This window comes from Peromyscus eremicus, unplaced genomic scaffold, assembly GCF_949786415.1.
Source record: "Peromyscus eremicus unplaced genomic scaffold, PerEre_H2_v1 PerEre#2#unplaced_590, whole genome shotgun sequence".
NCBI classification, from domain to species: Eukaryota; Metazoa; Chordata; class Mammalia; order Rodentia; family Cricetidae; genus Peromyscus; species Peromyscus eremicus.
The window spans coordinates 20,038-46,291 of NW_026734826.1; the positions used below are offsets into that span (position 1 = coordinate 20,038).

At 40.5% G+C, this 26,254-nt stretch overlaps 1 protein-coding gene across 4 annotated transcripts in view; it reads right to left on the reverse strand.

Moving 5' to 3' along the window:
- Positions 1-17,228: 17,228 nt before the first annotated feature.
- LOC131901888 (POTE ankyrin domain family member B-like) overlaps positions 17,229-26,254 on the reverse strand; it is a 64,278-nt gene continuing 55,252 nt past the window's right edge. For 2 of the 4 annotated variants that reach the window (XM_059252951.1, XM_059252948.1), the window contains exons 21-22: positions 22,856-22,954; positions 21,410-21,905 (exon numbers count right to left, since the gene is read on the reverse strand). In XM_059252951.1, the coding sequence (XP_059108934.1) occupies positions 22,880-22,954 (75 nt within the window). In that variant the 3' untranslated portion in view covers positions 21,410-21,905; positions 22,856-22,879. Of the gene's footprint in view, positions 17,325-21,409; positions 21,960-22,855; positions 22,955-26,254 lie in introns of those variants that run through there. The other 2 variants (XM_059252950.1, XM_059252949.1) reach the window with 2 other exon arrangements.

A 26,254-nucleotide genomic window follows, 5' to 3' on the forward strand; every position in this document is an offset into this window, starting at 1 on the left:
GAGATTGCATGTGATTGATTCCACTCCGTTTATGAAGGGGAATTCAACACTGCATTGCCTAACAAGAAACATACTCTGCATTTGAGCAAACAGTACTCTTCTACTCCAATGTGTTTCTGATGTTTCCAGAGCAATGAACTTCCTCAGTAGAAAAGAACGATGCATCCTAAACACATGGCCATATTAATTCAACTCTTCTTAGGAAATGTAGCACAACTGTAGCTTCTCTCCATCCAATGTGCTGTACTTGCTGGCAAAGGACACGAGTGCCATTTCTTATGTGTATCTCATTGGGAGCCCGATAGTGACTTTCTTCATGCGAGAAGAACTGGTGCTCATAACATAAGAGACTGCATGTGATTCAACCCTGTTTATGAAGGGGAATTCAATACTAGGTTGCCTAATGAGGAACACACTCTGCTTTTGAGAAAGGAGCACTGTTCTACTCTACTGTGTTTCCTATATGTCCAGAAGAGTGAGCTTACTCAGAACAAAAGAACTGTGCTTCCTAAACACACGGGCCATATCTAGTTCAACTCTGCTTAGGAAACTGAGGACAGCAGTAGTTTCTCTTCCATTCAATGCACTGTACTTTCTGGGAACAGACACTAGTGACATTTCTGCTGTGTCTCAAAGGGAGCACAATAGTGACTTTCCTACCCCAAAAAGAACTGTTGCTAGTAGGATAGGAGGCTGCATGAGATTCCATTAGTTTTATGAAGAGGAATTCAACACTGGGTTGGCTAACAAGAAATATACTCTGCTCTTAAGAAAAGAGCACTCTTCTACTCTACTGTGTCCAAATTGAGACAGAACATGAGCTTACTAAGAACAAAAGAACTGGGCTTCGTACACATGGGCCATAATAAGTACACCTCTGCTTAGGAAACTGACAAGAACAGTAGCTTCTCTTCTGTCCAATACACTGCACTGGCTGGGAAAAGACGCGAGTGATATTTGAACTGTGTATGTAAATGGGAACACAATAGTGACTTTCCTTACCGGAAAAGAACTGCTGCTCATAGGACCAGAACCTGCATGTGGTACAACTCCGTTTATGAAGGCGAATTCAACACTACCTCTCCTTACAAGAAACATACTCTGCTTTTGAGAAAAGAGCACTCTTCTTGTCTACTGTGATTCCTATAGAGCCAGAACAGTGAGCTTGCTCAGAACAGAAGAACTGTGCCTCCTACACACATGGGCCAAATCTAGTTCAACAAGAACAGTAGCTTTTATTCCGTCCAATACAGTGCACTTGGTGGGAACTGACACGAGTGCTATTTGCCCTGTGTATGGCATTGGGAGTACAATAGTGACTTTCCTTACCAGAAAAGAACTGCTGCCTGAGGACCAGAATATGAATGTGATACAACTCCATTTATGAAGGGGAAACACTCTCTGTTTTTGAGAAAGGAGCACTCTTCTACTCTACTGTGTTAGCTGTAGATCCAGAACAGTTAGCTTGCTCAGAAAAAACGAACTGTACTTGCTACACACACAGGCCATATCTAGTTTAACTCTGATTAGGAAACTGACTAGAACAGTAGCGCCTCTTCCTTCCAATACACTGCACTCGCTTGGAACAGACGTGAGTGCTATTTGAACTGTGTTTGGCAATGGAGCTCAATAGTGACTTTCCTTACCAGAAAGCAACTGCTGCACGTAAGACAGAAACTGCATGGGATTCAACTCTGTTTATGAAGGTGAATTCAACACTAGCTCACCTTATGAGAAACAAACTCTGCTTTTGAGAAAGGAGCACACTTCCACTCTACTGGGTTTCAAATAGAGACAGAACACTGAGTTTCTCAGAACAAAAGAACTGTACTTCCTACACACACGGGCCATATATTGTTCAATTCTGCTTAGGAAACTGTCAAGAACAGTAGCTTCTCTTCTGTCTAATGTACTGCAATTGCTGGGAACAGACACGAGTGCTATTTGCAGTGTTTATCTCAATAAGACTCAATAGTGACTTTCCTTACCAAAAAGGAACTGTTGCTCGTAGGAACAGAAACTGCATGGGACTCAACTCTGTTTATCAATGGGAATTCAGCACCAGCTAGCTTTATGAAAAACACACTCTGCTTTTGAGAAAGGAGCACTCTTCTACTCTACTGTGTTTCCTATTGGGCCACAATAGTGTGCTTTCTCAGAACAAAAGACCTGTGCTTTCTACACACATGGGGCATATCTAGTTCAACTCTGCTTAGGAAACTGACAAGAACAGTAGCTTTTCTTACGTCCAACACACTACTCTTGCTGTGAACAGACACGAGTGCTTTTTGCACTGCGTATGGCAATGGGAGCGCAACAGTGACTTTCCTTACCAGAAAAGAACTGTTGCTCTTAAAATAGAAATTGCATGTGATTGAAATCAGTTCATGTAGGGGAATTCAACACTAGCTTGACTTATGAGAAATACACTCTGCTTTTGAGGAAGGAGCACTCTTTTACTCTACTGTGTTTGCTATATGGCCAGAACAGTGAGCTTACTCAGAACAGAAGAACTGGGCTTCCTCCACACACGGGCCATATCTAGTTCAAATCTGCTTAGGAAACTGACAAAAATAGTTGCTTCTCTTCCGTGCAATACACTGCATTTGATGGGAACAGACACGAGTGCTATTTGCACTGTGTATGGCAATGGGAGCATGATAGTGACTTTCCTTACCAGAAAAGAACTGTTGCTCATAGGACCAGAAACTGAATGTGACTCAACTCCGTATATGAAGGGTTATTCAACACTAGCTCGCCTACAAGATACAAACTCTGCTTTTGATTTAGGAGAACTCTTCTACTCTACTGTGTTTCCTATAGAAACAGAACAGTGAGATTGCTCAGAACAAATGAAGTGTACTTCTGACAAACACGGGCCATATCTACTTCAACTCTAGTTAGGAAACTGACAAGAACAGTATCTGCTCTTCCGTCCAATACACTGCACATGCTGGGAACAGACGCGAGTGCTAATTGCACTGTGCATGTCAATGGGAGCACAATAGTTTCTTTCCTTACCAGAAAAGAACTGTTGCTCATAGGAAAAGAAACTGCATGTGATTCACCTCCCTTTATGAATGGGAATTCAACACTAGCTCGCCTTACAAGATACACACTCTGCTTTTGAGAAAAGAGACTCTTCTATGCTACTCTGTTTCCAATAGAGCCAGAACAGTGAGCTTGCTCAGAACAAAATACTTAGCTTCCTACACACAAAGGCCATATCTAGTTCAACTCTGCTTAGGAAACTAACAAAAACAGTAGCTTCTCTTCCGTCCAATACACTACACTTGCTGGGAACAGACGCCAGTGCTATTTGCACTGTGTATGGCAATAGGAGCGCAACAGTGACTTTCCTTACCAGAAAGAAACTGTTGCTCACAGCACTAGAAACTGCATGTGATTCAACTCCGTTTATGAAAGGGAATTCAACACTAGCTCGCCTTCTGAGAAACACTCTGCTTTTGAGAAAGGAGCACTCAATTACTCTACTGTGTTTCCTATAGGGCCTGAAAATGAGCTTGCTCAAAACCAAAGACTAGTACTTCCTACACACACGGGCCATATCTATATCAACTCTGCTTAGAAAAATGACAAAAACAGTAGGTTTTCTTCTGTCCAATACACTGCACTTGCTGGGAAGAGACACAAGTGCAATTTGCACTGTGTATGGCAGTGGGAGTGCAATAGTGAATTTCCTTACCAGAAAAGATCTGTTGCTCTTAGGACCTGAAACTACATGCGATTCAACTTCATTTATGAAGGGGAAACCAAGACTAGCTCACCTTAGTAGAAACACACTCTGCTTTTGAGAACGGAGCAGTCTTCTGCTCTACTGTGTTTCCTACACTACCAGAACAGTGAGCTTGCTCAGAAGAAAAGAACTGTGCTTCTACAAACACGGGCCATATCTAGTTGAACTCTGCTTAGCAAACTGACAAGAGCAGTAGCTTCTCTTCCGTCCAATACATTGCACTTGCTGGGAACAGATGCGAGTGCTATTTGCAGTGTGTATGGCAATTGGAGCGCAATAGTGACTTTCCTTACCACCAAAACAGCTCTTGCTCGTAAGACCAGAAACTGCATGTGATTCAACTCCGTTTATGATGCTGAAACCAACACTAGCTTGCCTTACAAGAAACACACTCTGCTTTTGAGAAAGGAGCACTCTTCTTCTCTACTGTGTTTCTTGTAGAGCCAGAACAATGAGCTTGCTCAGAAAATAAAGAACTGTGCTTCCTACAAACACGGGCCATATCTAGTTCAACTCTGCTTAGGAAACTGACAAGAACAGTAGCTTCTCTTCCGTCCAAAACACTGCACTTGCTCGGAACAGACGCGAGTGCTGTTTGTACAGGATATGGCAATGGGAGCACAATAGTGACTCTCCTTACCCGAAAACAACTCTTGCTGTTAGGATCAGAAACGGCATTTGATTAAACTCCATTTATGAAGGGGAAACCAACACTAGCTCGCCTTACAAGAACCATACTCTGCTTTTGAGAAAGAGGCACTATTCTACTCTACTGTGGTTCCTATACAGCCAGAACAGTGAGCTTGCTCAGAACAAACGAACTGTGCTTCCTACACACACGGGCCATATCGAGTCCAACTGTGCTTAGGAAACTGACAAGAACACTAGCTTCTCTTCCGTCCAATACACTGTACTTGCTGGGAAGAGACGCGAGTGCTCTTTGCACTGTTTGTCAATGGGAGAGCAAAAGTGACTTTCCTTACCAGAAAACAACTCTTGCTCATAGGACCACAAACTACATGTGATTCAAATCTGTTTATGAAAGGGAAACCAACACTAGCTCGCCTTACAAGAAACACACTCTGCTTTTGAGAAAGGAGCACTCTTCCAGTCTACTGTGTTTGGTGTACAGCCAGAACAGTGAGGTTGCTCATAAAAAAAAAAAACTGGGCTTCCTACACACACAGGCCATATCTAGTTGAACTCTGCTTAGGAAACTGACAAGAACAGTAGCTTCTCTTCCATTCTATATGCTGCATTTGCTGGTAACAGACGCCAGGGCTATTTGCACTGTGTATGGCAATGGGAGCACAACAGTGACTTTTCTTACTAGAAAACAACTCTTGCTCGTTCGACCAGATACTTCTTGTGATTTAACTCAGGATATGAAGGGGAAACCAACACTACCTCGCCTTACAAAAAACACACTCTGCTTTTGAGAAAGGAGCACTCTTCTACTCTACTGTGGTTCCTATACAGCCAGAACAGTGACCTTGCTCAGAACAAAAGAACTGTGTTTCCTACACACACGGGCCATATCAAGTTCAACATTGCTTAGGAAACTGACAAGAACAGTTGCTTCTCTTTCATCCAATACACTGTACTTGTTGGGAAGAGATGCAAGTGCTCTTTGCACTGTGTGTGTCAATGGGAGCGCAAAAGTGACTTTCCTTACCAGAAAACATCTCTTGTTTGTAGGACCACAAACTGCATGTGATTCATATCCATTTATGAAGGGGAAATCAACACTAGCTCGCCTTACAAGAAACACACTCTGCTTTTGAGAAAGGAGCACTCTTCTACTCTACTGTGTCCTATACAGCCAGAACAGTGAGGTTGCTCATAAAAAAAGAACTGGGCTTCCTACACACACGGGCCATATCTAGTTCAACTTGGCTTAGGAAACTGACAGGAACAGTAGCTTCTCTTTCATCTGAAACACTGCACTTGCTAGGAACAGACGTGAGTGTTATTTGCAGTGTGTATGGCAATGGGAGCGCAACAGTGACTTTCCTTACCTGAAAACAACTCTTGCTCGTATGACCAGAAACTTTTTGTGATTTAACTCAAGTTATGAAGGGGAAACCAACACTACCTCGGCTTACAAGAAACACACTCGGCTTTTGAGAAAGGAGCACTTTCCACTCTACTGTGTTTCATATACAGCCAGAACAGTGACCTTGTTCAGAACAAAAGAACTGTACTTCCTACACACATGGGCCATATCTAGTTCATGTCTGCTTAGCAAACTGACAGGAAGAGTAGCTTCTCTTCCGTCCAAAACACTATATTTGCTGGGAACAGAAGCGAGCGCTATTTGTACTGTGTATGGCAATGGTAGTGCAATAGTGACTTTCCTTACCAGAAAACAACTCTTGGTCTTAGGACCAGAAATTGCATGTGATTCAACTCCGTTTATGAAGCAGAAGCCAGCACTAGCTCGCCTTACAAGAAACACATTCTGCTTTTGAGAAAGGAGCACTCTTTCTTGGGTCTCTGAGGGAGTTGAAGATTAGTTAGTTGTAGTTTAAGGTTAGTTAGTTATAGTTGAAGATTGATTAGGATAGAAAGTGAATTAGATACATTTTGGACTTACCAAAATAGGATAGATAATGAAATTATTTTCTCTGAATTTGTCAAGTACAAATGGACTAGACATTGTTTAGACATTTATTACTTGTATATATTGTATATAGTTCTTGTACTTTTGTATATAGTTTTTCTTTTGTTATAACCTTTTTCTTTTTTTTTCTTTTTATTAAAATAGACAAGGGGAAATATGGTGGTATTTTACTTGTACTGAAATATGATTTTAATTGTATGTTAATAAATAAATTTGCCCAGGGATCAGAGCTATTAGAGCCATATCAAGTATGTGGTGGTAGTGGCACATGCCTTTAATCCCAGCACTTGGTAGACAGAGCTAGGTAGATCTCTTTGTGTAAAAGAATACAACCAGCATTGGAGACACACGCCTTTAATCTCCATCCCAACCATGGAAGACCTGGAAGTCTTTACAGACAGGCAGGGACGAGGCATGGCTTTACAACCAATGAGAAGGCAGAACAGCTAGATTGTATAAAGACATACACACAGAAAGTAGGTCCCTTTTTCGGAGAGCTCTCTTGGCTGAAGAGGATCGCTGAAGCAGGAAGGGTGAGGCTCTTAGCTCCGACCTCTTGGCTTTCTTCTCTGAATCGGTTCTGTGTTTCTTATTTAATAAGACGGTTGGTTACATCTACACCTGTCCTCCCTCCTCCCACTCCCCAAGCCTTCCCTCACAACCCACTCTCCCATTCCCACCTCCTCCAAAGCAAAGTCTCCCCTGGGGAGTCAGTAGAACCTGGTATGTTCAGATGAGGCAGGTCCAAGCTCCTCTTCCCTGCTTAATGTCTTTACAATACAATGTGGAGAAGTTATCCAGCCATGGCTGTTGTGGTTCTAAATGTCTTCTCTAGAGCTGGTTCATAAATTTCCTTAGATATGAGGAAATTTCTGCTATTGTTTCACAGAACTTGATTTTTATGCTCTGATTATCTCCACTCTATCTTCAATGCCAGATATTTATATTTAGTCTCTGAGGTGTTTTTGAACAAGAATGTCCCCCACAGGTTTAGATAATTGAACACTTGGTCCCAGATGGCGGTACTAATTGGGGAGGATGTGGAATATCAGGGAGATGGAGCCTTAGTAGATGACATCTGTCCCTGGAGACAGGCCTTGAATGGTCATAGTGTATGCCCTTGTGTTTGCTCTCTGCTTCCTGAGTGTGGTTGAGATGGAACCTCTAAGCTTCCTTTTCCTGCCCCCATGTGGGCCATTTGTGCTAAGTCTCCCCACCATGATAGACTCCCATGCCTTTGGATCTAGAAGCCCAAATACACTCTTCATTCTGTAAGATGCTTCTGGTCATGGTGTTTTATCACAGAAACAGAAAATTAACAAGTGCAATATCTGAATAGCAGCATTCCAGAGATCTTGAATGATGTGTCCATTACATTTAATTTATTAATGCCTTAATATAATAATATGCCCACCTTGATTCCCAGCCCTGATGTTCTTCTGCTTGATTCTCTCTATTGCTGATGCATTTTAAAGTTTCTATACTTATTGTATAGAGATATCCATGTTATTTTTTCCTTTTATCATTAAGAGACTCATTTGAAACAGGAAACAGAGACACAGCAACATCGAAACTAATACACACTCTTTTGATGAGAAAACTGACCCGACACCCGTCTGATACAAACCCAATCAAAACTGGGCTGGACTAGGTTCACTAGCCATGGACACGGACGTGGAGGGCTCAGAGTCACCATCCTGTGTAGAGATCTTCTGAAGGAATTTCCCTAGAACTCCTACTGTGAGAGAAAGAAAGGGCAAAAGGGAGTTTATCACTGGAAAGAGATTTCATAGTCAGGCCAGCGATGACAGTCACCTTGATCAGGATGGGTCACCTTAGCTATGGTCCTCTTCCCCTCTGTTTACACTCAGACCTCACTGAACCTCTTTGTTCCTTCCCCCAATGTGGCTACAAGGAACAAATCCCCTTTTTTCTGCTTTTCGTTATCAACTGTGTTTTTAATGGACTCATTGAAGACAGGTGACTTGTTGGGGCCAACTCCGATGGCCTGAACACAAAGCAGGAACATGATTCAGAAAATGTTTTTAAATTTTATATTTTAATTGCATGTTTTTAAACATCTCTCTGAGAATTTGTTAAAAATAATAAAAGAATAAAATTTCTATGAGAAAATCATACTAGTCACACAAAATTTGAAAATCCAGAATGTCAGCAGCTTTTAAGACACTGGGCAGTTTGGGGAGTCCACTCATCTTTGCCCAACATTATGTTCCATTTGTCGTACAAAAGACGCATCACTGCGAATCTGGAAATGTGCTTAAAGCATTTATTGTAATTCAAAACACTGAATTTTTTCAACATCAGAAACACAAGGAATACTCCAGCTGTGCTTCATGGGGTGTTCTGTACACACGCTGCTTTTCTTTTGTTCTGTTCATGGCCTCCACTCCTGGGGCAGGAGGCTAGCTTACTCACTGTTTTCTGTCCTTGTCCTTTAGCATTTAAGTCAGACATTCGAGCATCATGGACACCTCTGCCACAGACTTCTCAACACCTGTTTCTTAGGTTTCACCCTTGTCCCAATAGGGGCTTCTGGGGTGATAGCCTGTCAGTTACAGCTTGTAGGCATGTGACAGGAAACTAGAGACCAGGATGAGCTACATCAAGGCTAACATATGAAAGAAGTCAGTTGGCCAAGAAAGCCCGTTTCTGCTGGGTTTCATGTAGAAAGGGAGGGTGCCAGATATGACCATATAAATGGCCTAACATGGGCTCTGCCTAGTAATTTACCTCGAGCTGAAATATCCCCTCCAGATGGAGAGGGGAGGCTCCTGAGATGTCACACATCTGGGAAATATGAAATCTAGAAGATTCATGAGGTCCTTCCCCTAGGTTAGAGAAAAAGTCAGCTATGGCTGGACTTTGAGCATCTGAGCTTCTGGGAGCCACATCCCAACCTGTTGCCCTGCCTTCTGCTCTCCTACAGCAGGGAAGGCCTCTGGTCTCTGAGCCAGGTATTTGGCGCTGGATATGAAAAAGAAAATTTTCTAGCTTCTCAAGAGGGTGAACTGAGATTCCACAACATTCTGAACAGGAAGTCATTGCTAAAAGTCAGATAATGTTGTATGTGCATGCATGTAATTCTGTGTGTGTCGTTTGCATGCACACATGCATGTACATTTCAGCTGTCTGGTAACAGTATACTAAACATGTGCTGTTCACCTAATTTCCCCTGGGCTGCCTCCCCTTGCTTAGACTCTGAGGATATAATTTCTGGAGGATGCAGATGTCTTACAAAAGCCAATTGTCTGAATGACTGCAAAATGCTCAGAATAACATTTGCCACTAACTTTGATAATATGTTCCACTTCTTACTGATTTCTGTTATCTTTTAGGGTCCGTCCTCTTTTGCAAAGATATTCCATGGAAAGAAATTTTACTGTTGACCTATAAATATTAAGGAACACAGGCTTTGATAATAAAAATTCCACTTTATAGATGAATATTTGCATGTCAATATTAATATGAATTTCATAATACTCCATTTTAAGGACAAAACTCCTCAAATTACCATACTCAAATTTTTGAGTAAAATTACTCAAAAATAACATTTTTATTTTCAAGTAATCACAATGTATAGATTGTAGTGTCCTAATTATGAAACTGATTACTTTTGCCCAGGAATTATGAAATATATTTACAATGTAGCAGTGACCCCCAGTGGTCAGAAAAGGATGGGCAACTGTTCATAGTTTAAAAGGCAGATAGCCTCTTCCTTCCAAACTGAATTTTTACAAAGAGTTAAACCCACACTCATGTTGTTTGATCCAGACAGGAACTAGTATTTGTAACTCTGTAGTTTACAAAGAACTGTGAATGCATGTAGCCAAGTCATAATCACAAGAATATTAAATTACCGCTCAAAGGCATTTAACTGTGCACGAATCAGGATTTTCTTATAAATTTTAGTAGTGTCCTGAAATTCAGAAGTTCCTCTAAACATCCACCTATGATGGAGGGGAAAGTGAGAAATAGACAAGCCACCTGGCCCCATCATATTTTTTACTTAAAGGTCTGAAGGACTCATATTAGATATTTCACTCAAAAATAAATGTCTGAAAGGAATCACCCTCACATCCATGCCTGGAGCATGCTTCATTCCTGCTTCGTTTCCTTGTTCTTTTCTTTGAGAAAGGGTCTCACTGTGTAGCCCTGGCTAGCCTGGAACTTGATATGTAGGTCAGGCTGGCCTTGAACTCACAGAGATCCACTTGCCTCTTCTTGAGGCGTGCTGGAATCAAAGGTGTGCGCCACCTCACACCAGCTCTGACTTTGTTTCTTGAACTGATTCCTGCTCATCACAGTTATCCTCTCTTCTGGTCTAGCAGTGTGGCTGACAGCCTCAATGACTTCCGGTGTCAAGTTGAAGTTGAGACAACATGTTGACCTTACTGATGACCACAACTCAGAGTTAAACCTATCTCTTGGAATGTTTATATGCCATTGTTCTTGTGTGCAGGCCATTTGTTAATAGTTTTCTTCCTGTGCCTGTTCTAAGTTTAAACACTTCTGCAGGGCAGCACCATGTACTGTGTATCTGAGCTCTTGATGCTTCTGTTAAAACCGTGATTCCCTCTTTCTGTGACGGTCTTCAAAACACAGAGGCAGGGAAGGTCAAATTGACTACTTACTAGGAGAACTACTGGAACATCAAGAACAGCTCCAGAGCAAGTGGACGCCAGAGGGATGATGGACACTCTGAGTGAGGCTCAAGGGTGAGAGGGCTGATGGTTAAGGCAACCTAGAATATAAAACACCACTGATGTAGACTCACTAGCATACTACAGACAGGCAGTGCAGTGGTCAGAGAACCTGGAGACAGGTTCATAGACATGTCCCCAGAGAAAGGATAAGTGATGTGGCATCATATTGCTACTGAAGAATTACACAGGTGTAGGAGAAATGGCAGAGGAGGAGGAAGGAGAAGAGGTATTTGTGGTAACAATGCCTGCAGCTTTCCAGTTTCTGACAGAAACCTAACCCTAGTCTCAGGCTGCTGGTGGCCATGCTATGCTGTCTCCTCCTGCTGCACTAGGTCACTTAAGAACAGAAACAGTAAACACACTGACTTCCTTCTCATAGATTCCTTCAGCCATGCTCGTCCTCTCTGCGAATTTCCACACTGTTTTAGCAGTTGCACCCCACTTTTCTCCTCTGCTTGGCTTCTTCACATTGGTCTGCCTTTTTTCACTTCTAGATACCTAAGGTGTTTCTCCTCCCTGCATTTGTTTTCAAGGTTTCTTCCAGCGTCTTCAGGTTTTAGGATCTGAAGATGGCACTCAGTCTTGAGTGTGTTTATCTGGCCTGGTGTCCTTGAGCATCCTCAGCCTGCCTTGATGTTCACATGACCCATGTCTAGTCTAAGGGATCTTCTGCAGTCTATTCTAAGTCCTCGCTAACCTCAGCCTTTCTTAATACAGTGAGTCCTAAATCTATCAATGATGCATGAACATCTCAAGATTTCCCCCCAAAGCGCATGTGTGACAGTTTCCTCAGCATCTCCACAGAGACAGCCAATAGCATTCTCAAATGTCACATCTGGTCTTTCCCATGTCACGTAATGTCAACTCACTCCTTTGTGCTCCTCAGTACTGCTAGGTTTCAAACCTGGGACAAACGGCTGAGGTGCCTATACCTATATCAAAATAGACTTGACCACCAGGTTCTCCCTGTATCCCTCAGTCCCTATCTGTTAAAGGGTCTTCCTGGCTGGCATACCAGGCCCCCTACCCTGACCTTCTCCAGCCCTGGGGCTAGGCTGCCCTTCTCCTAGCTACCCTTCCTTAATCCAATCATTTTGGTTGAGTGCTATCTGTGTACCTTTGGGCCTCCTGGCTGCTGCATCTGGTTCCCCTCTTTCCTCTCTCCCTTCCCCTCCTCCATCTCCTCACATGACCCACCTCAGTCTGGTCATGTCCATTCTGGGCTCTCCCGGATGTTCTAGCCTCTGGCTATGCTCTCCCACATATCTACAATAAACCTTCTCCTCCATACATACCTAGGAGCAGTCATGTATCCTTTTCCTTTTTCCCATTCAAGTACATACTTCGTTCAACTTAGATGCTACTCTTTGCCTATCTCTCATTCAACAAACACTCATGCTGGGGTGTCCCTCCTACACGCATGCATTCAAGTCTATACTGAAACTACAGCAGTGAGCAACAACTTGACCAAAAAAGGCTTCACGGGGCTTACATACAAGAAGAAAGGCTCAGGCAATATGCAGCATCAAAATTTATAGGTGGGGATCAAGAGTGCTGTTGGTGTCATTTGACATTTTTAGTGGCATGATGAAAGCTTCACCAGGAAGGTGGCAGCTGAACCTCTTCTTGGAGGGCATGAGAACCCAGGTGTGTGAATATGTAGAGGGGTTTTCCAGGCAGAGGATATGGTAAATGCAAACACTCTGAGTCACCTGGCCCAGAACGATGAGGCCTGTGTGACTGGAGCCCCATGGGAGCTTCAAGACAGGAGGGTGGGGAAACAGAAACAGAGGCAAGTCAGATCTGGCAGGGACTTGACAACCAGTGAAAGATTGGTTTTTACAAGATGAGACGGGAACCCCCAGTTCTGGACAGAAGAGTCATGACTTGGCTCCTTTTTTTTTTTTTTAAACCAGGGTTCCATTGCCTTTTCTCTGAGAAACCACCATTTGAAAGTGAAGGTGTGGTCAGTAAAGGAGGTTGGAAATGATATTGACTTCACAGATTCACAGCTACAGGGCTGTCCTATACGCCCTATGAACTAGCAAGCTTAACACTTGGGAAGACTCAGAAATGTTTGAGGAATGCCTTAATGGTCTAGAAACCACCGTCCAAACAATGTTACAGCAACCCTGAGAAAAGCAGGAGACTGTCCCAGAAATGGATCAATTTTAAGATGAGCTAAGATTCAGGTGTGGGAAAACCTGGAGTTAATTTCCGCTTCTGGTTTCAAATGGGTATCTCTATTTCATCCTATATGGATTTTAGAGTAATCTGTCATTTACTCATTTTTATTAAGTATCTTGGGTTTTGTTGTTGTTGAATAAACTATAAAAATGTAAGAGCATACCAATGCAATAAAATAGTCTATTGATGTGGTTTTATAGGGGTTGTCTACTTGACAGGACATAGACTCACCTGTGAGGCAAGCCTCTGCCAGGCCTGTAAGGGATTGTCTAGGTTATGTTAATTGAGAGAGAAGACTCACCCTAGGTGTGGAGGACTATTCCTTGGACTAAGCTCCTGGACTGTGTGGAAAGAAAGCTCTCTGAGCATGAACACTCATCTGTCTTCGACTCTGACTGAGGCCGCATCATGATGAACTGCTTCAAGCTCTGGCCTCCCGATTTCTCCACTGTGATAAACTGCACCCTCCAACTTTGAGAGCAGACAACCCTTTCTTCTTCCATTGGTACACTGTATCACAGGAACAGCAAAAGTCACTGAGTGAAGAGTGCCCCAAACCTCCAGAATGTTCATTTGAAGTCTCTTCATGTACTGTGTGCATAGATATATACACATCTGAGACATTTGAGGCTCCACTGTCCAACCTACATGGGGAATTAAAGGCCATGCCCCTGTCCTGGGACACAGTCCATGCAGCCTTTGGTATTCTTTACCCACCTGATATTTAATGAGAGTAAAGAGATGGAATTGCTTTTAAAAGAATGTCTTGTCTCAGCCACTGAGATGGCTTAGCAAAGAGGCTTGTCAACCAAACCTGATGCCCTGAGTTTGATTCTTTGAGACCCAGATGGTGGAAGGAGAGAACTGACTCCCGCAAATTGTCCTCTGGCCTCCACAAGCATGAACAACACATGCACATACACATAGAAAATCAATTAATATATAATATTTAAAAAATAAAATGTGTTTCATTGCATTCAGCATGAGATTGCAAAGAAACCCTACCTTCTCATGACCACGATGTATAAATCACAAAAGGTTTTTCAAAGTCTTTCAGAGAATGGGAGTCTATCCAGAGGCAGCACTTTCTTGTTCCACCAGATCCCTGAAAGGATCATGCGCAGGCTGCATCACCGGGCTTGTTTCTACAGGCTGGGACGCCACAGCATACCCTGCTTCATGTTCCCTCTGCTTCTCCTCTGGCCTGGCAGAGAATTCCCATGCCGGCCTTCTTCAGCGGACTCAGTAAATCTTTTAGCATCTCAGGAAAGTTCTCCCAGGAGTACAGGATGGCTGCATGTGATGTGCTACCTCCACGGCAGGGTTTGATCACAAAGCCGAATGCAGCTCTGGGCCTGGTTTGTACCTCAGTCATCAGAGGATACAGAAAACCACCATCCCACAGACCTTCGCCTGCCCTGAGAGCTGTGCCGCTTCTGACACCATCAGGATGCCAGATTCTACTGACTTTTCTTCATCCAGTGGCTTCATCCAGCCCAGCGCTTTGCACCAAAGGAAGGCAAAGAGTTACAATGATACACACTCCACCTGAGACTTAGCCACAGATTTGCCTGGAGATAAAGCCGGCTTCCCAGACACCATCACTCATAATCTTCTTTTTTCTGTTTAGTGTGTCTTTCTTCAGGTCCCTATAGACCAATGTTAAAGGTTTTGATTAGCATGTGCTCCCCAAGACTCAGTCAGAAATGCTATAATAATATCCACCTCAGCTCTTTGGGGGCCACACTACCCCCAATCTTGACTTTTAAAGTACATGTAAGTCCCAAGGGCTTTTAGCAAGAAAGTGGATTTAGGTAGGGTTCTATAATACAATGGCTAATCTTGGTGTCAATTTGACACACCTGGGAAGAGGAAATAACAATGGAGGAATTACCTCCAGATTAGCCTATGGCCATGTCTACAGGGCACTTCTTAATTGCTAATTGGTGTAAGAAAGCCCAACCTGACAGGGCTATACCACACCCCTAGGCCTTGGGTCCTGGGATATATAAAGAAGCCAGCTGACCTAGAGCCTGAGGGTAAGCCTGTCAGCAGCTTTCCTCCACAGCTTCTGCTTCAGTTTTTGCCTCCAATTTCCTGTCCTGGCTTCCCTTGACGACGCACTGTAACCTGCAAGCAGCCAAATAAACTCTTTTCTTCCAAAATTGTGTTTGCTCAGTGTTTCGTCACAGCAACAGGAAACCAAATTAGGTCATAGGCTAATCTGGAAAAATGACCATGACATCTTAAACTTAAAAACTTTTAAAGGAGCATTGGATACAAGTCCTTGAAAAAACAAATGTATACATACACACATGTGTTCATGTGCTTCAATATAGGCACAAAGATAGAGCTCTCTGGAAACATATGATGTCACTGCATTGTTTTTTAATCTTGGTTTTTATGTCTGCACCTTCAGCTCTGCGCACAGAGGTTTTTGGAAAAGTTGTAATGAGAGGAAGGGCGCACAAGCACATAATATCCTTTCATTATGAACCTAATTAATTTTAATCTTTATGAAAATCTAATAAAGAACTTCTCAGAAGACAGATGGAATAAATTTACATCAGATTTTTAATTTAATATCTAGTATTAATTCACTGAATTAATGTATATTTTACTCAGAATTTTATAACATTATCTAAATTATACAAGATTCAGTATGACAGGCATTTCCATCTGAACTGAACGTTCTTATAACACTGCTGAATGGTTTTTAAGCTACATTAAACAGAGACTCATTTTTTGAATGTAATAAACTTTTGTCACCACGAAGCTTGCCTCAGTGGGAGTTAGTAATGACGTAACAAACAGTATCAGGCTGTGTGTGTCCCATCCCCGCCCGTCTCGTGTGTGTGTGTGTGTGTGTGTGTGTGTGTGTGTGTGTGTGTGTGTGTCCCCACCGGCTATGATGTAAAGACTGTCTCAACTGTCTCAACTGGTTTTTAAGCACCTAGCCTGACCCATGACCACAGAATTACATTGACCTCTGCCTGGACCTAGGAGTCAGTACAAACCGTTCTTTGTAGGAAACTCAATGACCTCAAATACAGTAAATTAATTTTAAAGAAAATATGTACATGCTGGTGCTAAAATACTTTATACGTGTTCACCAAATAGAGGAGAAAGTAAGTCAAGACACATTCAGCCAAGCAGATCCTAGATTTATGTTTTCTAATATGCAAATATAATTCTAGATAGAATTTTGATACAACATTATTCTACACTTGGGGGACATCATGGAATTTGTCTAAAATGTTAAGACCGTTAGCTCTTGTACAGTCACAATAGTTCTGGTTGATGTGATAAATACATTACAAGTGCAAATTAAGGGGGTGCAGATTAATTCCAGCTTACACTGCAAGCAGTATGGTCTGTCCTGGCAGAGAAGTCAGAGAAGCTAACTGGTCACATGACACCTGCAGACTGGAAGCAGAGAGACAGGAATGCATGCATTCAGTTGCTTCTCTTTTAGGTCACCCCGGGACCCTAGCTCATGGGTAGGTGCTGCCTACATTTAGGATGGGTCTTTCCACTTTAATTAACCTAATTTAAAACATTTCTCACAGACAGCTCAGAGGTTTGTTTTCATGGTGACTCTGAATAGTATCAAAGAGAAGAAAGCGACCACCAGGTGGCAAATGGGTACTTGGCTGCAGTGATTATGAGCACTGGGAATGAGACCTTTCTCTATTGTCCTGTGAAAAAGTGAACCTGGGGGTAGGGGTGTAGATAAATGTTGGTCTCTTATCTGGGAAGTAAAAGGCTGGGAATTTAAGGATTATTAGTATAAATAGGGAACATGAAGAGAGAAGACAGATGTCAGATTGATCTCTGCGGTTTGAGCATTCATAGAGATGTCATTCAAAAGAGACCATGCATTCACAAGGTCACAGGGCAGGAGCCACATGCCCCGGCTGGCCCCGAGGATGATCAGTCCTACCAGGAAAGGGAGGCAAGGCTGATTTCTCCTGTCTCCTGGAGGTCCAGATTCAGCACACAGGAAGCCATCACGTCCTCACCTGAAGGCCTGCTGCTCAGAAAGAAACCAGAGAATATTGTCACCAGGGGACCCAACCAAAGAGAGGAAAAGGAAGACACCATTCCCAGTGACTTCTAGCTTCTATTAGTCATGGAAAGGAAAAAAAATTTAGCGAATGGTTGTAAAGAAGCTCCGTCTTTAAGGACAAATCTGCCACCCTGTGGCAGTGGAGAAAAATACACTTAAAAAAACCCCTGCTTGGCGTTTCAGCCTAACCTAGTGGAAGACCCACAGCATGAGATTTCAGGGTTATTATGCCATGTATGCTAAATATTACTTTGTATTTCTGTTGATTCATTTTGGAAACCTTAAGTCATCTTAGAAGGAGAGAACCAAATAGCCTGGTTCAAGAAAAGACGCTTGTCTTTGTCTTAAAGAATATTTATGTATATGTTTATGAATGTCAAGAATGTGTGATAATTTAGACTCAAAAAACAGAGAAAAATATATCCTTCTCAGTTGTTAACATGGTGTTTACACAGATAGCCAAGAAAATACTCTCACTTCTCTTTCATATTTGCTGTCCATCTTCGCAGAAAGCAGCCTTCTACCTAGAGAATTGCATCCCGCAGAGAATTCTCACCACAGTGGCATGTGTTGACTGTCTTATCAATAAACAGTGTACAGGGTGGTCCTTGACTTCACTATCAGGACAGAAGTCACCAGAGCACAGTGGAGAGTCACCAAGGGCACCGACTGCAGAGGCAGGCAGAACCTGGAGGTATGGGGAGTGCACAGGACTTGGGGTCTCTTTCTGAGTGGAAATAGCCTTGCCAAGAAAATGAGGTGGACATCTGGATTCCATAAATTTTAAAGGATTAAATACGATGATTTAGCTTAATGACTGTCACAAATTATGAAAAGAGTGGTGGCCAGTGGGTACGGGATATCCAAAGACACTAGGGAATAATTTTTAAATTTTGTAGAGTGGAGTAATAACATACTAGATATGCAGAATAAGTGATCTTGATCTTTGCAAGTGGCTGATCTCTGAGTTTTAAGCCAGTCTGGTCTAGAGACCCAGTTTCAGAAGAGCCAAGCTTAGGCAGTGAAGGACAGAAAGCCAGGAAAGATTTCAATTGAACAAGTGGGTCATGTTCCAGCTCCAGTAAGCAGCAGATCTTGGCAAATTTGGCCATGTGGTTCTGGCTTTAGAGTTAAGGATAGAAGAAATGGCATGTGTCAGGATGTCCCTGAATGGAGGCCTAGGAGAGAGGCCATTGTGTGAAGCTGGGAAGTTGAAGCCTGGATTTCCTTGGAGAACCCAATGTTAGAGATGCCAGTGTCATGGGATACCTGCAGAGGAGAGCTGCTGATGGAGAATGGAACCAGCTCAGGAGAGAGAGAAATGTGTTGCACTCAACAAAGTTGAACAAAGTTGGGCATCTGAAGAACTTTCTAACATCAGACATTGAAATGCAGCATTTGGAGTTTGTCTGGCTGATTTTCAGTCTTGCTTTGATCCAGTTTTCCTCACTATGCTCCCTTCACTACATTTTGGAATGTTAATGTACATCCTGTGCTATTATATGTTGGAAGTATGTGATCTGGTTGTTTTATTTTGATTTTATAGGGGATTACATTTAAGAGACTTATGAATTTCAGAAAAGTCCTTGAACTTTGGACTTTAAAACATTGTTGAGATTGTGATAGACAATGGAGACTTTTGAAGTTGACTGTATTCATTTTGCATTATGATATTTTTACAAGTTTATGGGTACAGGGGAGTGGAATGTGGTAGTTTGAATGTAACTGACCCCCATAGTTTCATAGGGAGTGACTATTAGGAGGTATGGTTTAGTTGGAGCGGACATGACCTTTTTTGAGCAAATGTGTCACTGTGAGTGTGGGCTTTGAGGTTTCCCATGCTCAGGACACCACTGAGTGTCTTAGTTGACTTCCCACTGCCTGCAAGATATAGGAGGCTCAGCTACTGCTCCAGCACCATGTCTGTCTGCATGCTGCCATGCTCCCCATCATGATGATAATGGAGTGAACTTCTGAAAGTGTAAGGGAGCTCCATCAATTAAATGTTGTCCTTCTAAGAGTTGCTGTGGTCATGGTGTCTCTTTACAGCAATGGAAACCCTAACTAAGGCAAATATGCATGAGGGTGAGGTCTAAAGTGCCATGGACACGCTAGGATGCTGGCGATGCAAGGAATGTGGGATGTATGTAAGCACGCTCACATTTAAAAAGTGGAATGAGCCTGAGAGAGGCCAGATGTACTGCAGGAGTTAAGGCTGAAAAGGGCCTCTCTATGTCCTTTGGAGTTCATTTCTTGTAATCATATTCCCCACTTTCTTGTGCTGGAGCTGCAAGCTTTTGTATTTTTCTCACTTGTATTTGGTCTCGCTCTTTTTAAGATTTTTGTGTACCATTACCTACACTTTCCTTTTAGAATGCTGGTCTTTAATTTGTGACTTTGTATGTTTAAAGACTCAATATTCATTCTGATTTTGCAAAGGATTAAAGCTTTGAGACTCAGAAGAGCCTTTGGATTTCAGACTTTTGTACATTGTTTGAATTGTGAATCATATGGGGACATTCCAAGTTGCAATAAATGCAGTTTACATTATGAGAATTTCATGAGCCTTATGTATGGAATATTCTTATTTATTTGTGAAGTGTCTTCCAGAGAGCCATCCAATAAATTCCTTCCCCAAAAATAGAGGTGCATTTTTTTTAAAAGTTGTGGGATCTTTAAAAGTTAAGGAATGCCCTGTACAGTAGATCGCTAGAGCCACCGCTTTGAGGGATTATCCTCAATCTTTAGTTTCAGAAGTGCTCAGCTTATAGGTCAACCATAACCGGAACATCTGCCGCCTCACAGTTCAGCCACCTTCCACTGATTTCCTACACCATGCCTTCTTCATTCACATGGACTTAAACTCTCTAAAGTGATGTGCCAAAACCATGCTTTGTTTCTCAAATGGTGTTTGTCACACGACTTAAAGAAGTAATATAGTATCATGGAACAGACAACATTTCATAGTAAATTTTCTTTCTCCTCCTGTCCTTTTCACCAATGAAAGAATGAATTCTACTGAGCAAACATTGTCCAAAATAAATTCCCATCAGGGCTTGGTTCTGAGGCTTAAAGTATCTTAAAAACAAATATTGACATATCACATATATTTTTTCACATATAAGACTGTTTTTGAAACAGAAAATTCCTGCATTTATATTTATCTCAAACTATAAATAAGGACATAGAAAAATGTTCCAATGCAGCAGTTTAACTAAAGCAGTGCTTCAGTCTTGATGGACAGGGAAGGAGCTTGGCCCTGTCTCAACTTGGCATATCATGCTTTGTTGACTCCCATGGGAGGCTTCATCCTTTCTGAGGAGTGGGTTGGGGAATAGAAATGAGGTTGGAGAGGGAATAGGATGAGAGAGGAAGGGGTGTGTGTGTGAACTGTGGTTGGTATGTAAAATAAACAAAAAATTTAATGAAAAAAAAGCAAAAAACAAAGTAACAAGAGAGGGACCAATATTTGCTGATTGCCTTGTATGGGACACTCAACAGTCAACAGAAAAGGCTTCAGTAGGTTTTATTTTACCCAGAATCACTGGAATGGCAGTAAAAAAGACATTGCAAAAGCAATTAGGATAGCTACTATACATAAAAGGAAGAAGTGTCAGAAAGGGTGTGAGAAATTGTAACCTTTGTGCATTGCTGATAGGTATGGAGAGTGATGTAGGAGCTGGGGGATACAGTATGGTGCCTCCTCACAAACCTAAATGGGGAATTACCATATGATTTTTTTATACATATTTATATTTACTTCACATCTATATTTATTCCCCAAAGAACTTCATTTCAGGCCTCAGATACTCATGTACTTCTGAGAAAACACACTTCTGCATTGCTCATTATAATTGCAAGATACCAAGAAGAAATCCATTCATGGGTAAAAGAATAAACAATAGATAAACTAAAAAAACTAAAACAGTGCTCATTTACATAAAGAAGGTATGGATGAACCATCAATGACCATCATCAAATACTGTATAGCTGCATTAGTAACTAGAAGAGCTAAAGGGAAATATAGTAATCAAATGGACTCGAACAACTTTGAATGGGTAATTAAATTATTATTTAATTATTATTAATTATTAATTATTCAATAACTTTGTACATTCAAAAATGATATCTTCTAAAAATATATTACAAAGCACATAAACATATATACATATAAACATATATACATATATACATATATACACATATACATGAACTATTTACATCAAGGGAAGGAAGGTAAATATAAAATAAACACTGAAGATAGCATAGCATATTAACATAATATAACATAATCTAATAAAACAAGATAAACATATGGAAATAAAAACTGAAGATAATATAATAGTGTAATGTAGTATAACATAATAAAACAAAATAAATAGGTGAAAATAACACTGAAGATTATGTAATATTATTCTAAAACATAAAATAAAAATATGCTTTTTTTTGAAGCAATTATTGGAGAAGAGACAGATTTTCTCCTGAGTTGTCTTATTGTGGATGGTCGGAGAAGTTGTCAGGCAATTGTCGAGGCTTGTCCAAGTTCTAGGATGAGAATAATTCATTTTAAATGCACAGTGTTCTCTTCTGCTTTATAAACTATATGGTGAAAAGAGCTAGTTAGAGCATTCATAAAATGCATTTCTAGAACATGTGTGCCAACAGAGACGTTTTTGTAAAGTTCACCTTTCATCCATCATGAACATTCCATTGAATACTTCACTTTCACGACAGATCGATATGCTCTATGACATTTGTGAACCTTAATGCTAACACCTAACTCTAACCTTAAATCTACTCTAACTATATAACAGGAAGCCTAATCGTAAAACTCAACCGAGCCTTAAACTCTAAATTGGGTCCTAACTCTAGTATGTAACAACAGTGAGGAAAACATGGAAGATGGTTAGGAATACCTTTTCTTCTTATGAATGAAACCTTTGTGTTAGAAATCGATTTATGTTCTTTTTACATTTTCAACACCATACTATTCCTTTTCTAAAGAATTTATTCTCTCCCTGACCACCAGACACACTGCCCCATTTTCCTCCTCTATGTCCAGTATTTGAAACTGTTCATATTCTTTAGCTCCCAGCTTTCTCTCTTCAGCTTTATTTCCTAATATTCCTGAACTTTTGAAATGTGACCAAAACATACACACACACATTCTATCTATCTATCTATCTATCTATCTATCTATCTATCTATCTATCTATCTATCTATCTTACTATCTATATCTATATAATCTATCTAAATAACTGTATATATATGTATATATATATATATATATATATATATATATATATATATATATGCAATTGATGACAATCTTGATTTAGCCAGTTGTTGACTCATGAGATAATCATTCCATTGACAGTTAACTCTTTTTATCCCCCTTGCTGCACTGAAATACTTATACTCCTGAGCTGGAAAACTGAGTATATATTTTAGATAAACATTCTTTCTAATACATTTAAAAAAATATAACTCTTACCATCACTTTTTTATGTTTTCTCTTCTATTTCTTGTAGTGGGAAGAAGAGCTCCATTTTTTGGTGAAACATGCACAAAAGCATGCTCTTATAGCATCAATCTGAAAGAGATTATGTAAAATAAGGAGTTTTTAAACTGAAAATTAAAACAATGTCACCAAAGATTTGAACCATCCATTCAACTAAAAATGGCAACTATGGCTGATTGCATATTTTACGTACATTCACAATTTTAGAATAAGTTACAATAGTATGAGAATTAAGTACTAGGACTCCTTCAGAAAGGGAGGGACTCTGAGTTCTAGGCTTAGGCTACCTCTGATGTTCCAGAAACTCCAGAACCAGATGAAAGATTCTGACTTCCCTTTAGGACCACATAAGATACCCATGAACTTTGTCCTGGGGCCTGACTTGCATGATCTCCTACAACAACATAAGGTCCAGGGATTTTCCTCCAGAATCCCAGGCAGTATGACTTCCTACACCAAGTGAGGGACCCTGCCTTCTAGATGTTAGGCCCACTGATGAACTAGGCAAACTCCATGACCAGTTGAGAGGCTCTCACTGCTTTGATTCAACCTATGTATTCTGCTCAGGACCATTCCCACAGGTGACTATGTTTCACCTGCCAGGCACCACCTGTATTGACACATGAACCCTGCTCTAGGCTTAAACAGAGGCTGACTCCCAGAAGAAGGATATCCTTCAAATCACAAACATATTTAAAAATCTCCTTTGAATGTAATTCTAAAATCTAAAAGAAATGGATGTATTTCTAGATTCATTGTATGTAATGAAATTAAGTCAGGAGGAATGATATATATATATATATATATATATATATATATATATATATATATATGCACTATTGAGATTGAAGAAGGAACAAAATACTTTTCAACTAAAAACTGACCAGGACCAGATGGAGTATTTGAAGAATTTTACTGAATACCAAAGAAAAATGAATATCATTGCTACTCAGATCATTTCATGAAATAGTAAAACAAAGGATTTCTCCAAAATTTTTATGATGCCAGTAATACCTTGATACCCAAACTAGAGAAAGATTCATACGAAAAGAATTAAAACCACAGACTGATTTTCATGATGAGAACAGATACAAAACTTCTAAATGTGAGATTGACAAGCTGGGGTTTGAGAAATGCCCCAGCATTGACAAGCAATGCCTATTCTTCCAGAGGACCCACTTTCAATGCCCAGCATCCACACCATATCTCACAGCTGTCTGTAACTCCAGTTCCAGGGAATTGGATGCTCTTTTCTGGCCTCTGAGTATACCAAGCACACATATCATGCACAAGAATACATGTAGGCAAATAACCATATATATAAAATTAAAAATGATATTGGCAAAGAGAATTTAAGACCATAACAAAAAGATTATCCATGATGGCCCTTTTGGTTTCATCCAAGAATGCAGGGTAAGAAAAATGTATGTAAATCAATCAATACAACAAATCAAATAAATGGAATAAAGAAATTCACATGATCATCCCAATATATGCATGAACGACCACTAACACAATTGAACATTTGGACCTTAATGATAAAAGTCAGGAGAGGCTAGGTATGGGTAGAGAATATGTCACAATTATACAAGCAATAAACAACAAGCCTACCATCTACATATTCTAAAATGGAGAAAAAATATTAATCTAACCATAATGATGAGAAAAAAAGGCAATCATTGTTCACTGTCTCTATTCTTTTTAATAAAGAGCTGAAGTTCTAGACAGACCCAATAAGGTAAGAAGGATATTAAAGCATACAAAGTGTGAGAGAACTCAGAATGCCCCTACTTAAGGATGGTAGGATTTTATCAGCTGTAAAAGGGTTGAGGCTCCACAAAAAGTCTTTCAGCTGGTAAACACTACAACAAATTAGCATTTCACAAATTTAACACCAAAATCAGTGATAACAAACTGAATAAAAAAAATCAATGAAAGAATCCCACTCACCTGCCCTAGGATATAGAATCAACCTTGATAGCCATCAGCAGATGAATGGATAGGGAAAATGTGGTATATACACACAATGGAATATTACTCAATAAAGAAAAATAAAATAGTAAAAATTGCAAGTAAATTAATAGAACTAGAAGAAGTTTTACTCAATGAGGACAGCTAGGATTAAAAAAGCAAATGTGATATGCTGCCCTCATGTGTAGATATTAGACTTTTGTATGTTCAAATAGGATTACACGAGGAAACCTAGAAATTAGATGTGGTCTATTATAGATGGACCCATTGAAAGGGAGGTAGTAAAATATATGTAAAATTAAGTCAGAGAAGGAGAATACTGGATGTTGACAGTTTCAATCACGGAAGGATTGGAGGATAAAGGACAGAATGATGAGTGCCAAATAAAAACGAAGGTCTATGAATAAAGCCTTATAGGAACCAAGATCTTGCAAATTAAGTAAAATATAATTTAAGGGGAGGTAGAACACAGGTGACAAGAAATAACACTGGAGCGATAAGTACTCTGGGCTAAGGTTTAAGTGGCAATGAAGGTAGAAGAGTAAGTCAGAGCAGGGACTAAGGTGTAACTGAACATAAACTAAGGCTGTATGAAGGCTTGTGGAAGCAACTACTTGGTCAAATAGTTTAAAAGACATACTAAAAAGAGTTAGTTCAGAGGTACCTGGAATGTGTTGACTTATCTCATAAGACATGAAATTTATATTGAAACTCCAAAACAAGGGACAGCATACCTCCCTTTGAGTTGTCTGTCAAGTAGGCCTCCATGTCATCTCAAATAACAATCTATTTCTACACATTCTGGTTGTTTGTCATAACTAAATGGTAAGACTCTTTGTTGAAGATACCACACAGTCTGGTTGCAGGGCATTTAGAATTCAATCCCTAGCAGACAAGGAATTTCTGCCTTTCATCATAATAAAAGTTGTAATTCCAGCCACTGGTCATGAAATACATCAAGAGTCTATCCAGTCTTGGACCTTTCCTATGACAACAGTGACCAGCCAGGCAAGCTGTCCACAATGGTTGTGTGGTAGTTATGTAAATAACCAACCTTGTTAGGAATGGATGGGAGACCTGCACCAAGCAATGGATTAAATGTCTGATGCTGTAAACCTTGTCAAAAGCTTATGTCTGGAATAGTCATAAGCTAGTTCAGGAGAATTAACTAGTGCTATTATTATTTACATTTATACTCATAGGTTTGTTCTGCTCTCATTGTTGGTCATATGATATTTTTTTCAGAGGGTAATGGTTAATGTTAATATTAACTAGTTAACATGATAAGGATAAGCCAGTGTGAAGGTTCATCTGCAGATGGGTCATTTGCATTGACCTACCACTACTGAAAGCTCAAGAAACAATGAGGAAGAATGGTCTGAAAACAATGTAAGAGTTTGA